Source organism: Opisthocomus hoazin, chromosome 1 (genome assembly GCF_030867145.1).
Source record: "Opisthocomus hoazin isolate bOpiHoa1 chromosome 1, bOpiHoa1.hap1, whole genome shotgun sequence".
NCBI lineage: Eukaryota > Metazoa > Chordata > Aves > Opisthocomiformes > Opisthocomidae > Opisthocomus > Opisthocomus hoazin.
In genome coordinates, this window is record NC_134414.1 from 33131457 (window position 1) to 33146994 (window position 15538).

The 15538-nt window shown below is 41.0% G+C and overlaps 2 protein-coding genes across 4 annotated transcripts in view; one reads left to right on the forward strand and one right to left on the reverse strand.

Moving 5' to 3' along the window:
• The window catches only part of NEK5 (NIMA related kinase 5), a 34563-nt gene extending 24774 nt beyond the window's left edge, over nt 1-9789 (forward strand). For 2 of the 3 annotated variants that reach the window (XM_075421024.1, XM_075421034.1), the window contains exons 15-22: nt 404-487; nt 592-696; nt 2784-2864; nt 3918-4041; nt 4238-4369; nt 5691-5828; nt 7710-7824; nt 8235-9789. In XM_075421024.1, coding sequence (XP_075277139.1) covers nt 404-487; nt 592-696; nt 2784-2864; nt 3918-4041; nt 4238-4369; nt 5691-5828; nt 7710-7824; nt 8235-8484 — 1029 coding nt within the window. In that variant the 3' untranslated portion in view covers nt 8485-9789. The remainder of the gene's footprint in view (nt 1-403; nt 488-591; nt 697-2783; nt 2865-3917; nt 4042-4237; nt 4370-5690; nt 5829-7709; nt 7825-8234) is intronic. The other variant, XM_075421044.1, reaches the window with a different exon arrangement.
• A 103-nt stretch (nt 9790-9892) lies between these two features.
• On the reverse strand, nt 9893-15470 carry ALG11 (ALG11 alpha-1,2-mannosyltransferase). Its single transcript, XM_075421058.1, has 4 exons — nt 15405-15470; nt 14067-14300; nt 12417-13348; nt 9893-10291 (listed from the first exon to the last, which is right to left on the reverse strand). The coding sequence occupies exons 1-4, from the start codon at nt 15440-15442 to the stop codon at nt 9996-9998; spliced, it is 1500 nt and encodes a 499-aa protein (XP_075277173.1). The 5' UTR covers nt 15443-15470; the 3' UTR covers nt 9893-9995.
• Nucleotides 15471-15538: the final 68 nt, after the last annotated feature.

Consider the following 15538-nt stretch of genomic DNA (forward strand, 5'->3'; position numbering starts at 1 on the left):
TTGCAACCTTAGAGTCATTACTCAGACAGTCTTCAGGTTATTCTTGGAATTAGCTGTTTTACATATAATTCTACAGAAAATCTAGCACGAAACAGTCTGGAAAACTTCAAAAAGGTTGAAGTCTGGAAGAGTTACAACCCCAAAATGTCATCTAATAGGAAGTATCAAGCAATCTTTGAGATTGGCAGTAAGGGACACTGATGCCTTTTTCTTGTATAGACTCAGTTTGATATCCATAGAATATTTTGTTTAGCTAGTATTATTTCTGTATGTATTTCTAATACATATAGAATCATAGAATCATTAAGGTTGGAAAAGACCTCTAAGATCATCAAGTCCAACTGTCAACCCAACACCACCATGCCTGCTAAACCATGTATTCTACCTTACTGTTCTTTAATAGGAGTACCTGAAACAATTGCAGAAAATTCGTGAAGAATACCACAACAATATAAAAGAATTCAGATTTAGAGCAGGAGTAGTCCAGGTAACAAAGCTCAAACATATGCGCAGTTGTATTTCCTTTTTCTTTTTTAAGCTAGTACACTTAATTCGAAATTGAAATTAACATTTTATAAAAATGTTCCCCAGGAGAGTCAAAAAGTACAAGATAAAACCTACCTTGTGAGGCAAGGGAAAGCTGAAGACCACTCTGAAACCAAAGATGCCGCTGGAACAAGAGAAGAATCACTTCAGGTATCAGTACCATCTCGTAGTCTAAACAGAACTTTTTATACAAGTCCTGCATGGTCTTTGATTCATCCTCTGCGACAAATCTGAAAAATGGTAAAGCTTAAATCTCACGTGATATTGGCACTGCATATGAAAGTCTCCCTTGGTTCCCTTCATGAACAGCCTGGAAAGTTTATTTGGCTGAGTCCTGACTTGTTTCGGTAATTCTTTTTCATCTTTAAGTATTAGGATGTACTTTTACTTAATTTATGTTTATGGTATGTTTCTTTTGCTTGCTATCTGAGTGAAGAAGCAGTCACTCACAGTGCAAATCTTCATGAGAAATCTGTGCAAAAGATACAGCAATTCATGAGAGAGAGGGTAGCACTGTGTTGGTAGTGAGAATTTAGCCTGAAGAGAAGGCTGAGAGGGGGCCTTATAAATGCCTATAAATATCTTAAGGGTGGGTGTCAGGAGGATGGGGCCAAACGCTTTTCAGTGGTGCCCAGCAACAGGACAAGGGGCAACGGGCACAAACTGAAGCACAGGAAGTTCCATCTGAACATGAGGAAGAACTTCTTCACTCTGAGGGTGACGGAGCACTGGAACAGGCTGCCCAGGGAGGTTGTGGAGTCTCCTTCTCTGGAGATATTCAAGACCCGCCTGGACAAGGTCCTGTGCAGCCTGCTGTAGGTGACCCTGCTTTGGCAGGGGAGTTGGACTAGATGACCCACAGAGGTCCTTTCCAACCACTGGCATTCTGTGATTCGGTGATTCTGTGAATGCAGTTTTATGTGGACTCCTTACATAAAAAAAAAAAAAGAAAAATTGGGGAGAAGTGGGAGGAAGAGGCAGAGCCAAAGCTTTCCAGCTGCAGGACTCCTTCACTTGTTTCTCATCAAATGCTACCAAAGCAGCTACTAGAATGGTGTTTCAGAATTGTTCCACTTTTACTTTGCAATATTGGTGTTGTGAACACCAGATGAGGTTTCCAGACCACATGGAGTTCTGCAGTAACAAGTCCACTTTTCCTCAAGTGAAATGAATGGAAGCCTCAATTTATGAAAACTAAGCTCAGTGTGCAAATTCCCAGTCTATTCTGAAGGGAAGACAGCTACTGGGATTCTTCAGTTGGGATTTGCCCCGTGCAGTGTAGGCCTTCCTACTCCTGCAAGGGGCAGACTTCCACATAAACCAGTGACAGACATTGCTACCCTATTGCAGATGGAACTTGGGCCAAACCTGCTGATGTTAGTAAGATTCTCTTCAGTGATTTTCATGGATCCTGGATCTTGCTTTTATTAAAATAAATTCACACATCACTTCATGGGATAAAGTAGGTTATATGTAGCCAGAGCCACGACAGGACAGAAATTATATTCCCATTGATCTAATGGGAAATACATGATAACGAAAAAGACACACTAGGTTTTGCACCTGCTTGATGTCACCTTAGTTCACCGGCACACCATCTACTGGAGAAACTGCACAGATATTTTTAAAAAGTAAAATCTGTGAATTGTGGTTTCACCTGAGGTTCAGGATGTGCCTTAATGGCAGCAGATCACTGAATGAGCTGCATACAATTATTTACTTTGCTTTTGTCTGACAGGTTCTAGCATAGGACATAAGAATATGAAAAGGAGTAATTATTAAATATTTTTTAGGTGTTACCAGAAAACAAGATACTATGAAACATGGCTGTACTTTCTACAGACATAGGTTTCCATTATAATCTTGATTTTTATCACTTCCAAAGTTTTCCAGAATGAAATCAGCCTGAGTCATCTTGCATATGATCATGAAAAATAAAAGATGTGTTATTTACTTGTTGACACAGTACCGTATCCTCCAAACACAAGTTTTTTTAAAATCAGAGGTTTGCACTTTATGCAACGTTTCCTATTTTTCTTTTTGCCAGATAAGCCAGAATTATAATATTTTTCAGTATTAAATCTAAATAAGGCAATGAATGGAATATTCTTACAAACATATATACAAGGAAATCAGTGACTACATTTACTACTTAAATAAGTCTTTTTTTACAGGGTATGCACATATTCTGGTTCCAAAGGGTGTATTTTAAAGTTGGGGTATTTTTCTTCTTCTAGGACATGGAAGAAAGCTTTAAACGAGTCAGACTCCAGGATAGGCAAGACCAAAAAATCTTAGAAAAGAAACATAACACAAAGGTATCCATCCTTATTTTTGTATTTTTATTATTTTCTTCTTACGTCTGTACATTTCAAATGATAGTGTTATTGTGGTAGCTCTGGAAATCAAGTTATTTGACAGTCAATGAAGAGTACTGGTCTATTGTTTGTTGAAAGTTGAATGAAGTGTGTGAATTTTCTTTAGGGAGGAATAAAGTTTGAAATTAATTTAGATGTTTGTGTTCCTGAAGAAGACAGCATTCAAGAAGCAGAGGTACATTGCAATTGTATTCAAAGCATTTACATTAGTAATGTGAAACCATGACAGTAGCTCCATGATCTAAGGTTTGTTTCCATTACCATCGTCCTCTGCCTTTGTCATTATGAAGCTTCCTGTTAAGGATTTGTTGACATATTGCATGTATCTGGCCGTCTTCAAGAGGATAATTGCTTAGAAGAAAATTGGATGATATCTGGGTCAATCCTTCACATGGTAAATGAGGACAGAGTGCAGATATTTAAATTTTGTAAACTGGGCTTGAGAGGAAGAACTCCTCTCAAAATTGAGTTAGTCTGCAAATACCAAATTTGATTTGCAAATTGTTTTAGTACATTTCTGTTTCTTTTTGCTGGTATTGTATTACAAAGCAAGAATAATATTGAGATAAACCTGCTGTTACATAGAAAAAGTGGAAGTGAGACTACAGACAACAACATGTGATTTCATTAATTAAAATGATATTTGTGGCTGATCAACACATAATAGCTACCTATTAAGATTTTTATTAGTATATTAGAATGTTTTAATACTTGTAACAGCAACATTGAAAATATAGTTTCTTTCTAGTATACATATTCTTAATTTATAAAGCACTGTTTTGTCATTCTGTTGTTTCACATCTCTGCAGAACCCACACGCAGACCTCTGATACACAATCACAATGTGACTTTTGAGTTCTGCTGCTTCACTTTTTGTTACACAGTTTTCCTGTGCATACATGAAAATGCCTGGCAAACACAGTAAAATGAGAAGTGATTAGTTATTGTCCCATATTTGTTTTCTCTTTCCAGAGTAACCTATTGTTTTTTCAGGTGCTAGATAAACTCAGTGAGGCTTTAACTTTTGTGGATGGTGAGAATCTTAAGGAGAAATTTGTGGAAGTTTATGAAGATCATATGGACAGAGCTTTGGAAGAACTGTCTGTACACCAAACAGGTATTTCTTGGGGAAATGCAATGCTGAGTATTAATCCTGAAAATTACATAGGAGTTACGTAAATTCAGCAACTCCAGGCTATAGCAAGTTTATCTGATGTGCTCTCTCTTCATATCACATAATGTTATAATGACACTGAGGTCTACTTAAAAAGGGGGAAATAGCTTTTTCCTTTTTTTCTTTTTCTTCCCCTTAGAGTCCAATGACACAGATGATACAAAAGAAAACAGAAAACATTGGCAAGCTGGAGCACCTCAGACACTACTGAATTTTTTAGCTGATGCTGATGTCACATCTGTATCTCCTACTATGGCTGAAAACGAACTTGGTAAGAAAGTCTTGTTTTTCAGTGAAAGCAGGGAGCTGCTAAGGAGCTGGACTCCTTACAGACCTTTGCCAAAAAAATTCCATACCAGAACGGTCACGTGATGTGGCAGGCTTTTAATTGCAGGACTTAATAATGAGGTCATGGCATGTGTTAAACCACAGAATGCAGTCATCATTTTCCCCTCTGTCTAATATTGCAATGACGTTGTGCTGCTCGTACATACTAAGAGAGCTGCATTTCATGAATCGCTCTGTGGCCTGGGTAACAAGGGCTAAAAATGCCAGTCTGTGCAACTAATCATTGAATCATAGAATGGTTTGGGTTGGAAGGGACCTTAAAGATCATCTGGTTCCAACCCCCCTGCCACGAGCAGGGACACCTTCCACTAGACCAGCTTGCTCAAAGCCCCATCCAAAGTGGCCTAGAACACTTCCAGGGAGGGGGCATCCACAGCTTCTCTGGGCAACCTGTGCCAGTGCCTCACCACCCTCATGGTGAAGAATTTCTTCCTAATATCTAATCTAAATCTGCCCTCTTTTAGTTTAGAGCTGTTCCCCCTTGTCCTGTAACTACACACTCTTCTGAAAAGTCCCTCCACTTTCTCTGGCCTTGAGTTGATGACATACAAGAACCAGGGCAGTCAGTATGGTTTTGGTTTTCTGCTCCACACACTAGTGTTGCTACCCAGTCACAAGTGCATCCTCACACAGGTGAGGCTGTGGCAATGCTCATTCCGGAAAAGGCAAATCACTGGATTTCTTACCGTACTGCTGCACATATTCCCAGGCAGCCAGGTATCTCCAGTGACTGGTTGCTGCAAACAAGGAGCTCGTACAGCATTCCAGCATGCTCCCAACACCCCAGGTACACAGAAATAATCTGAGGAGTTTGAATGGACAGTGAAGACAAAGCAGAATATCATTAATATGCCACTTCTTGTTCATTCTGCCTTAGACGAAAGAGCATAGGGTGCAAAAGAAATGGGAAACAGCCCCAAGAAGCCAACAAGTTTGCAAGCAAGGACTGGTCAATGAAGCTGCACCTGTCTATTCCAGGCTTAATAAGCAGTTACTTGGGCATTAAAACTGGTGTTAGAAATTTTTAGTGACAAACAGTCCAAACTATTTTTTCTCTACAGTATTGATCAGATGTAATACTTACAAAAAAACCAAGAGTATTCCACAAAGGAAAAAAAAAAAAAGGTTCCAGCATTGCTCAAAAGGAAGAAATCAGTATCAAGACTGGCAAGTCTGAATCTAACAAAAGACAGTGCAAAGCTACAGTCATGCTGTAGTGACCTGAGAACCTTGCTGTTCTTCAGCTGACCGTGCTCTTCTGCCTGAAGACATCCCAGAAAACAGGAAGCAGTGGAAGCAAACACCACCAGGGACACTCCTGAACTTCTTAGCAAAAGCAGAGCTGTCTAATGATTCCTTCATCCGTCTTGAGGAAGAAATAGGTAGGATGTTTCTTACTGTAAATTCTGCCAGTTTTTCTTTAATGTATTATTTCTTCTACCACTGGCAGGGGTTCTGTGATGAGACCCAACGTTTTGAAGCAGTTGGAAAACTAGAAAAACATGGGCAGCCTGTCCCAGCAGAGATACATGGGCAGCCTGTCCCAGCAGCCACTGCTCTGTCCTGTAGCAGTGAAAGGCCTCTTTCAGAACGCTGCTGGTTTCAACAGCAGGGAAAAGGGCAAGCCCTGCTTACCAACTATTACTTCATACACAATTCTTTCATTTGCTTGGGTAGACAGAGGCATGCTACTACTGCTAGCAAGGTGGCAGGTACCACAAACCTGGATCTAGCCCCTGCAACTGTTAAAGAACCCTGTAAAAAGCATTTATACAAATACATGTATTTCTCTAGAACAGCTGTAAATTGTAGCACATGGTGGCTTAAACTACAATGGTGACTTATGTTACAACATGGTCCATGCTGATACAGCTGACGCTGAAATTGATTCAAACTCACACTGCCGCGCACTTTCCTGAAGTAACAGACTGTTTTAAAGATGACATTTACTTTGCATCAAAGCTGTTAGCTGAAATGCCAGAGTATTTTCCACAGAAAGATGCTTTAAATGTAACTGGACACTGTGTTTTTATGCACAATTGCCAATCTACTGAACGTACAACTGGATGCCACGACTTCTAAGCCAGCTGAAGTGTACATGCCATGTTTCAACAGTTTTAATGGATCGTGAGAAATATCTTTCATTTGCAACTGTGCAGTCAGCACTCTCCTGCTAATTATGCCTCACATACATGTTTTCTTATAGTATAACAAGCTCTTGTAAAAGTGCCCCATCCTGAACGCTAAACCAGCTAAATGTACCAGCTAAATTCCTCTCCTAAGACAAGCTTTATTGCTTACACATTAAAAATAAACAAACAACAAAATGAAATTCAAACCACTTTTCACTAATGTCAGCAGTTCATAGGGCTAAAGCAAGAATAAGTCACACAGGTATTCTAATTGCTGTTGCTTTTATCAGTTACATTTATTAATATTTGGCACTCCCAATACCCAGTTCTGCCCCACAGAATCACAGAATCGCAGAATTTTCAGAGTTGGAAGGGACCTCTGTGGGTCATCTAGTCCAACCCTCCTGCCGAAGCAGGGTCACCTACAGCAGGCTGCACAGGACCTTGTCCAGGCGGGTCTTGAATATCTCCAGAGAAGGAGACTCCACAACCTCCCTGGGCAGCCTGTTCCAGTGCTCCGTCACCCTCAGAGGGAAGAAGTTCTTCCTCATGTTCAGATGGAACTTCCTGTGCTTCAGTTTGTGCCCATTGTAGCCCCGCTACTCAAGCTGACATTGTGGAGTGCAGTATTACCCAAACCGACAGATTCCTGTTGGATCACATGCAGAATTTAGTCTTTATACTAGAACAACAACTCTTTGTTTCTGCATTGTTTTTGTTTGTTGTGCATTGTTCTCACATCTTCAGGGTAGGGTTGCCCGTCAGTCTTTGAAAGTGAGCATTTTTAGGTAACCGCAGCTACATCCAAGTAGTAATTTTCAGTCTTTGCCAGATCCCTGTAAATCCAGATCCCTGTATTGAACTTAAACCTACTAACATCAGATTGCCTTTCTTACTTAACTTCTATAGTCCTTTGGTTATGGACTACAAACACACCAGGTTCCACTGAGCAGAAGTTACAAACCACTGACTGAAACGTGTGACCAAGAATAACAGAAGCATGGTATTTACATTGTTGTAATTTGAACATACACACACAAAATTGAATCATTTACGTATTTGTTCTTACTTTACATACACTTTTACAGTTAGCTAGTATACAAATAAAGGAACATTTCTCTTCATTTCCAGAAGGGAGATTAACTATGTTGCTTCCAAAAGAAAAGAAGGAAGATTATGCAGAAACTTACTCTGCTGTTGCTGTTGATGAAGGCACACTTGAGCCAAGATCAGATGATGAAGACACGTAAGTCAAATACACCAGAAGAAAAATCCATACAACTGAACAGTTTTCATGAAATGACAGGTTGCCTTGCCTAAAGCTTTTCTTCTGTTCTTTCAAATTCATAAAAGAAGAAAACTTGTTTTACAGTCTGCTAATTTAACTTTTAATACTGTAATTTAGTATGTCACATGCCAACGCTGCCATTAAAAGTGTTATACAGAAGTATTAACATGGTTTTGCAGCTCTTGTTCTTTTACCTTATAAATACAGGTAAACAATCTCATGGAGAAAGAAGAAACAGCTCACATTATGTGTGTAGCTTGTATATTCTTTGTAAATTATTTTAAAAAAAATCTTGAAGGCCTTGAAAGGAGAAAAGCTTGTGACAACAATACATTTAATTAATATAATTACCTTGTTTTACTTTACAGAAACTTTGAAGATTCTGAAGATGACCTAGAGGAGCTAGCAGAATCTCTGGAAAAAGTGGCAACTTCTCCAGCAGAAAGAACCGTGGAGTCTCACATCCTTTCAATAAATAAAGGTCAAACAGATGAAGAAAAGATGAGTTTACCTAGCGAACTACTTGGACAATCTGATGATGATTTAGAAGATAACCATGAGTCATCTAGCGTTGACACACATGATGAAAAAGGCAAGCAGGAAGCAAGAGCTACTTAGAACAGCAGCACAGTTACTGTTTCAGAACTTGTTTGAAATTTCAGCTACATCAGTAACAAAATTGAAGGATAGCTGACATTCAATGCCAAGTAAATCAACTGCTTTTCAACAGTGCTAAACACTCAACAGAGGGTTGTTGCTATTTTGTTTAAAAGGAGAAAAAAAAACCCAGGCTACCTTTTAGATGTCTAAATGTTGAACAATCCTCACACCCAGACTGAAATGCGTTCATCTTTATTATTCTCATCTACCTGTGTCATCTCTGAGAATGCTTGCTTGAGCAAATTTCTGATTGCATATGCTCTTTAACCATTTTTGTATCATGTACGAAAGTCTCCTAGTCCATGTAGTGTATTTCCCTAGGTCAATCACCTCCTGGTTTTAAGTAGCTCTTCCAGCTTTTCTTAATCTCTGTGTACTGCAAATCCAGCTTTAAAATCCACAGTTGCATTTACACAGTACTGACCCTACACAGTTAGCACTAACTGCTCAGCAGTTTTATGTTGCAGAAGTAAAAGGGTTTATTAGCACCATGAGAACTGTGCATCCCCCAATTCCTAATAAAACATGGAACAGTAGGTTCTTCCAACCTTTTTTCATATACAGAATTGCATGTAACCCAGGTGAAGCTTAGAAGGAAAACCACATTCTAAAGTCTGATTTCAGTAGCTTTTTGCACTTCTCTTACTTTGCTAAACATAAAATACTGCTTTGATGGCTCAAAAAGGGACTATATGTTTTTCCATTTTTTATACAAAAGCAGATGTCCAATTTTTGAACATTTTGTTCCCTGTGTTCTCGGTTTTATAATAAGCAGTAGTTTAGGGCTTAAATGTTCATGTTTGTGTGACATTTAATTATGCCCTCTAATCTAGGCCCTTCTATACCCTAGGAACAGAAAGCCTTTCAACAGAATATGGTTGGAAAAATACCATTAAGTTGTCATACTGTGAAAGGGCATGAGGAAGTAGTTAATATAAGGATCACGGACAAGTGTAATTACTACACCTATTAAAAACCAAGCTAACAAAAACACCATATGATTAACCTAAAGGAATCACTGTAGATAATGAAATCTCCAGAACCACAATTAAAATGCCACATAATAGCATTTTGCCACCAATGGGGAACAGCAAATTGAAAACGTGCTACAGATTCTGCGAAAAAATCTGGGAAAAAAAAGCTATCAAACAGAAGTGTTTACTTTAAAAAATGGGACTATGGGTGAAGACTGAAAGTATTGAATAAATAAAAGAACTTCCAGATGTAGTTCTGTTACTAAGGCAATATGATGGTTCTGTGAATCTAGAGGGTTTTGCAGTGCACCATACTGTCATGTAGTCAACACAGAAAATTTTCAGGAGCATTTCTTTCCCAGTAAAAAAATCTCTATTACATAAAGCAGATATCTGGACAGAAAGAAAAAAAAAATCTCTTTATTGAGTGGGACCAAGGGATCATAGGTGACATACATTTACAGGTGACACACAGTCAAATATAAAAAGTTAATTTTATTCATATACATTTTTATTAATATATTTAAATAATGGCTCCACAGATAACAGGAATGTCTCTTCAAAATGCTGGTCAGAAAACCTGTGCACAGACTGACGAGCGTTTTCTCTGATCGCTAACCTCTTTTCAGGTGACAAACAAAGGATATAAGCCATCGTCTCAGCATAATTGTCCTCATTTTCTGCTAGGAAGCCTGTAATATGTCCTTCATAGGGTACCACGATATCTAATTTGGGGCCTCCGGAATTGTGAGCCAGGATAACTTTGCCAGCTGCCATACATTCAACTACTCCTGTGAAAGATACAAAACATGCTGATATGAGTGTGCACATCACATACTTTGGCTTTCTATAAAGCACTGGGAAGTTAAACCGCAGTAAAATTCACCTAGAATTATAAGTTACTATAGACTGCCATTCTAGATCAGTTCGAAAAACACAGAGTAAATGGTATCATAAGAAAAAACAATTTAACTTTTTCAGTCCTAAGGACTGAAACAATAGTTTCTCTTAAACAGACAAAAATGAAATTAGAAATCAGATTTAATTGGTTAAGTTGTGGTTCTTGTAACATATCTGATTTACCTGAGATAGACTACATCACCAGTAAACTATTCTATGATTCCATATACGGTGGGAAAAAAGCTAGATATTGAAACAATTGTAAAGATAAAATGGAAGGTAGCTCTGTGACAGAACACTGCATAGTTCTGTTCTGCTCTGTGACAGAACACTGCAACACTGGTTTTATGGTATGGTGGCAGCTGCAAAAAATAATTAAAAATTAGAGCTGAATGTGACTGTATTCACTGTCTCATTCACAATGAAGATTTTTCACATTTAGAAAGACACACAGAAAAGCGGGCTATGCACATTTCAATCATGACACTCAGAAGCTCAGTATTTTGCAGACAAATCTATAGCTTTTGACAACTCAGCAAGACAAACTAGTAAAAATTGTTATCGCTACATCTGTATTTTTATGGATGAAGTTTTAATGAAATGGGTATCTGATAGTAAGATTTTCACAGCTAAAAGCAGTGGGACAGGAATAGCATATAACACATACATCAATTCTCCTCCATGGTTCCAGAACAGATGTCAGAAATCGCTTTGCTGATTCTTCTCAGTTCTGATTTGATTTTTAAAAAGTTCCCCTAGCTCAAAAATTGTCAACTATAAATAATGCTCCAAAGTTTTGGAACATATTTTTTACAGGTAAAAAGCCACTGGAGATGAAGGTGAAATCATGCTGAAATCCACAATCACAGTGTGATTCTATCACTTTTTTTTACAATTTATTTAATTAAACTGTTTGGGGGGGGTAAATATAAGAAACCATTATTTTCATTTTGTAGCAGTTGCTTCTGGGAGACGCTTCAGAGTAAATTTTTTTGCACCAAGTTCCCACAGACTATCAATTGCTACTCCTGATACTTACTTAACTTGTATTCCAATAAAGTCTGGTGACATTAACTGCAGTTTAGTCACATGATAGCAAAGTACGGCACCCATCTGCTCAGCTGCTAACTTGCCCTGTTGTAGATTTACGGCAGATGGGCAATCTTACATTCCCTTTCAAGGTCAGGACTCAACTAATCGCAATGAACTGAGCCCAACACCTTAATTCTGTATGACAGCACACTGCACATTAGCTCCCAGCTCCTCTTCGGCATTCTGCTCCGTGGTACGGCGACTGATTTAAAGACTCAGTTGCCTCAGCACAGGTGCCTAGTGCAATGAGATGACCAAAAGCACCTGGTGGCATCTACATTAGGCTTACAAATAGAGGACAGGATCTGTGGGAGACTCACACCTCTGAAAAAGCAGCTAGAGCCCCATGACATACGCTAGACTTTTCAAATGGCAGCTGAGGCAGGCGGAACACAATCAAAATCTCTACACATGGATGTCTACACATCAACTGTGTGTAAGCTCCCCCTGCAGTCGGTGGAGCCAGGGCACAATCTAAGGTGCTTTAACAGAAGCACCTGCTGCCTTTGGAGGCTCCACTGGGTTGGGAAGGCATCTTGTGTAAGGCTGGAAAACCTAACACAGGATCTTAGGGTGACCCACAACCTTGCAGAGTGATAGCTGGAGGTCAGGTTGGACATCTTGGGCAGCACAGCTGGGACTACCACTCTGTTTAGGTGACTAGAGGATGCCCATAACTAAGTCTACGATGTCCACAGCGCTTCAGTTTGCGCTACAGTAGCTCCTAGTGGTTAGTCAACTGAATTGGTCCTGTAGGGTCTACTTCAGCTAGATCACCTCGAGAATGAGAGCTGGACACCTTCTTGGCATGCAGACCTCTACGCTTAGACATCCACACTGAGGAGCCTTAATCATGAACCGAAGCCCTCCCCAGCTGTGTCCCCAGCTTGGACAAATGGCTGAGCACTGAGGAAAGATACTGACCGATCCCGAAGTGCTCATTCCACATCGTATGCAGGCCAATGGTGGCCTCGGCCAGGTGCCTCTTTAGCTCCTCAAAGGGAATGTTTGTTCGGAACATCACATCGTTACTAACTCCCAGCTCTTCACAAAGATGTTTAAGGTTATTTACACGCTCTTCATCTTGCTGGTTACGACAGCCTCCAATTAAGATAAGCTTCAATGATGGCTTCTGCCCCAGTCTCTTCTCTTTCAGCAATTTAGCAAAGGCTCTGATTTGCAAAGGATGATCTTTTTCAGGCCTGAACTGGCTAACAGAAACAATGGAATATTCAGTGGTGCTCTTTTCCTCTTCCAGTGGAATATCCAGGAAGGTCTGAACATCGCACGGTGGATACACAACGCTAGTGCAAGCCCCAGCTCTCCAAAGGGAAAGGATGTGATTTAGTGTCCAAGAAGAATTAACCATAATCACATCACTGCAGGAACCAACCAATCCGTAGAGGAAGGCAAAGAAGTAGTAGTAGACAAGTTTAAATTTGCTGAAAAGGGGACTGTTTGTAATGAAGGCTGCATTGTTAAACCTGGTATCCTGATTCCTAACTACAGAAAGCATATCGGTGCTGATAGTGGGATAATGGACATAGCATCCAACGCGACAACCTCCTAAATATTTAAAGAGGGGAAGCGTGAAGGCATAACCCATTGAGTCAATATAAATATCAGGAACACACTTTAGAAGAGCTTCCCAGCCGAGAAACACTGATCCTAAACTTTGTCCCAGCAAAGTGAAGTGAGGGTAAAGAGAAGCTTCCACAAGGTAGCGTTTTTCTAGAAATACAAACTTCACAGGATGAGTTAATTTAATATTGAATCTTCTGAAAGCGCCTTCTACTATTTCTTCTCCAGTGGCATCTCTGTCGCCAGTGTAAACAACACACGTTACATTTCTGTACCTGCAAGAGTAAAGAGAAAGAATTTCATACAGTCTTCCAAACTAAAATATTATCCATTCAAAATTACTTTAAAAGTATGCGAGAACAAATGTCTGGCCTAGATGTGAACTTATTTTAATTAAATTATACTTTTCTCTATACTTCTACATTTTTTTCTGATCTGCAGAAGAGCATATGGCTGAAGACTTGGGGAGTATTTTTTTTTTTTTTTTTTTTTTTTTGAGTAAAACATAAAAGGAGCTCAGTACTATTCTACAGACTTAAGAATGCCTTGCCCTACATTAGGAGATGCCTGTCTAGTGCACTGCAAGAGTAAAATGCAGAAGGCTGTGCGAGCCAGCGGATGTGCCGGTGTTAAATTCACTTTAAGATATTAACTTGTTTTGCCTCCTCCACCAAGAGGCACTTATCAAGACTATCAAGTTACCTACTGATGAGTTATGCCTACAGAAAGTTCCACACCAGCACTGGAAAACTGATGAGGGAGGAGGGGTTCTCCCAAGGAGAGAAAGCAGTCAGAGATGCCACAGCAGGACAGATCAAAATCTGGGTAAAGGAATGAAGTGGAATGGTGCAACCAGGTGAAACTTGGGTGTAAAAAACCAGGACTGACGGATTAATGACACCTGTTTACATATGTAAAATGCCAAAACGTGCATAACTAATGCCATCAGTAGCTGAGAATGAAATACGGTATTTGATGAACACGTATGCTTACTTCTTCTGGAGCGTTCTTATGGCACACCACAAGACTCTCTCCCCTCCACCACCTGCATTGCAGTATGGGTGAAAAAAGGCAACCAGCAATGGCCGCTTCCCATCTTTTCCTGCTGAGGTCAACTGTTTTTTCCTTTGTTGTATCCAGAGCCGTATTCCCCACAGTAGTACCACCAAGCAGACACATAAAATTCCACTTAGAAATAACGCAGGGATTAACAATGAGCACAGCAATCTGAAACAAGGAGGAAATTTTAAAATATAAAATTGCTTTAAAGAAATATTATGTATGAAACTCAGAGAGAAGGGCTTACAGGTAGAGCTACAGAGAGTTCAAGAATTTCTTAAGCTCTTCTAATCTCAGAAGTCATCAATATCTGTATCATTTCAACAATTATGGGAAGAAAATCACTGTTCTACATTGTTTAGCAACAGATTCTTTTCTCTTACTGTTAACTCTCAAGCATTTATTATTGTTTATTCATGCCATATATCTATATCTATCTCCATGTGCTACATACACTATGAAGGTTGCATGCCCTTAGCAATCTAACAAACCACAACTAGCACAATGATTTTTAAGTTTTCATCAGTCCCAGCTCTTGTTTGGCCTGCCTTCGTGTGAACTGCTTTGGTGCAGAGCTACTTGGGCCAGCCTCCCGCACGCAGCCCAGAACCTGCATCTCCTCTTCCCCCGAGATGCGAAGAGCTGTGTCCATCACCCAGTAAAGCTCCAAGCAGTTTCTCCCTTGAGCGAGACCTCCTTAATCACAGAGTCACAGGTTGGAAAAGACCGCTAAGGTGATCAAGTCCAACCGCCAGCCCAAAGCCACCATGCCCAGACGCCTTCCCTCGGGTCTCTGCAGGGCCCGCTCTGACAGGGGCAGTCCCTTCGCTCACCGCCGCCCCCGCACAGCCCCCCCGGCCCAGCGAGGGGAGGCTTCTGGCAGGATTCTCTTCTCGGCCCGGGGAGCCTCACAGCGCCTGTCTGTCTGGGACAGACGCCATGCACTCGACACGCACGGAGCTGCCCGCGGCTGACGCGCCCGGTAAGACAGCACCTTCATTTTCGGGATGAGGAAAGGGAAAAGGGCATTCACCCATCGGAGGCCGGCGGCAGAGCGAGGAGAGGCCGGGCAGGGACCCGTCCCACCGCGCCCCGCCCGGCGGCCGCATCCCCTAAGGGGGGCACGGCGGGGCGGGGCCGTGACGCCCCCGGGGGGGAGGCGGGAGGCCACGGAGACGCGGGGTCTCCTCCTCCCCTCCCTCCCCGCTGCCAGGACGCGCCGCGCCGCCCGCCGCGCCGCCCCACGCACAGCCGCCCGCACAGCCCCGGTACCTGATCAGCCCACACAGGCACAACCCCCCCGCCACCATCTTGGACTATGCCGCGGCCCCTTTCCGCCGGAAGGGGTGGCTCCTGGCTGGGCGGGGGCGGGATCAGCCGGGCGTTTCCTCCCTCTCATTGGTTCC

What these genes read in the sequence shown, in the direction of transcription:
- ALG11 (XM_075421058.1), bottom strand. Translation starts at nt 15,442, where the DNA reads ATGGTGGCGGGGGGGTTGTGCCTGTGTGGGCTGATCAG. An exon ending in TGCCTGTGTGGGCTGATCAG is followed by an intron (nt 14,301 to 15,404) that starts GTACCGGGGCTG and finishes TCCTTGTTTCAG; the next exon opens with ATTGCTGTGCTCATTGTTAA. An exon ending in ATAAGAACGCTCCAGAAGAA is followed by an intron (nt 13,349 to 14,066) that starts GTAAGCATACGT and finishes TTACTCTTGCAG; the next exon opens with GTACAGAAATGTAACGTGTG.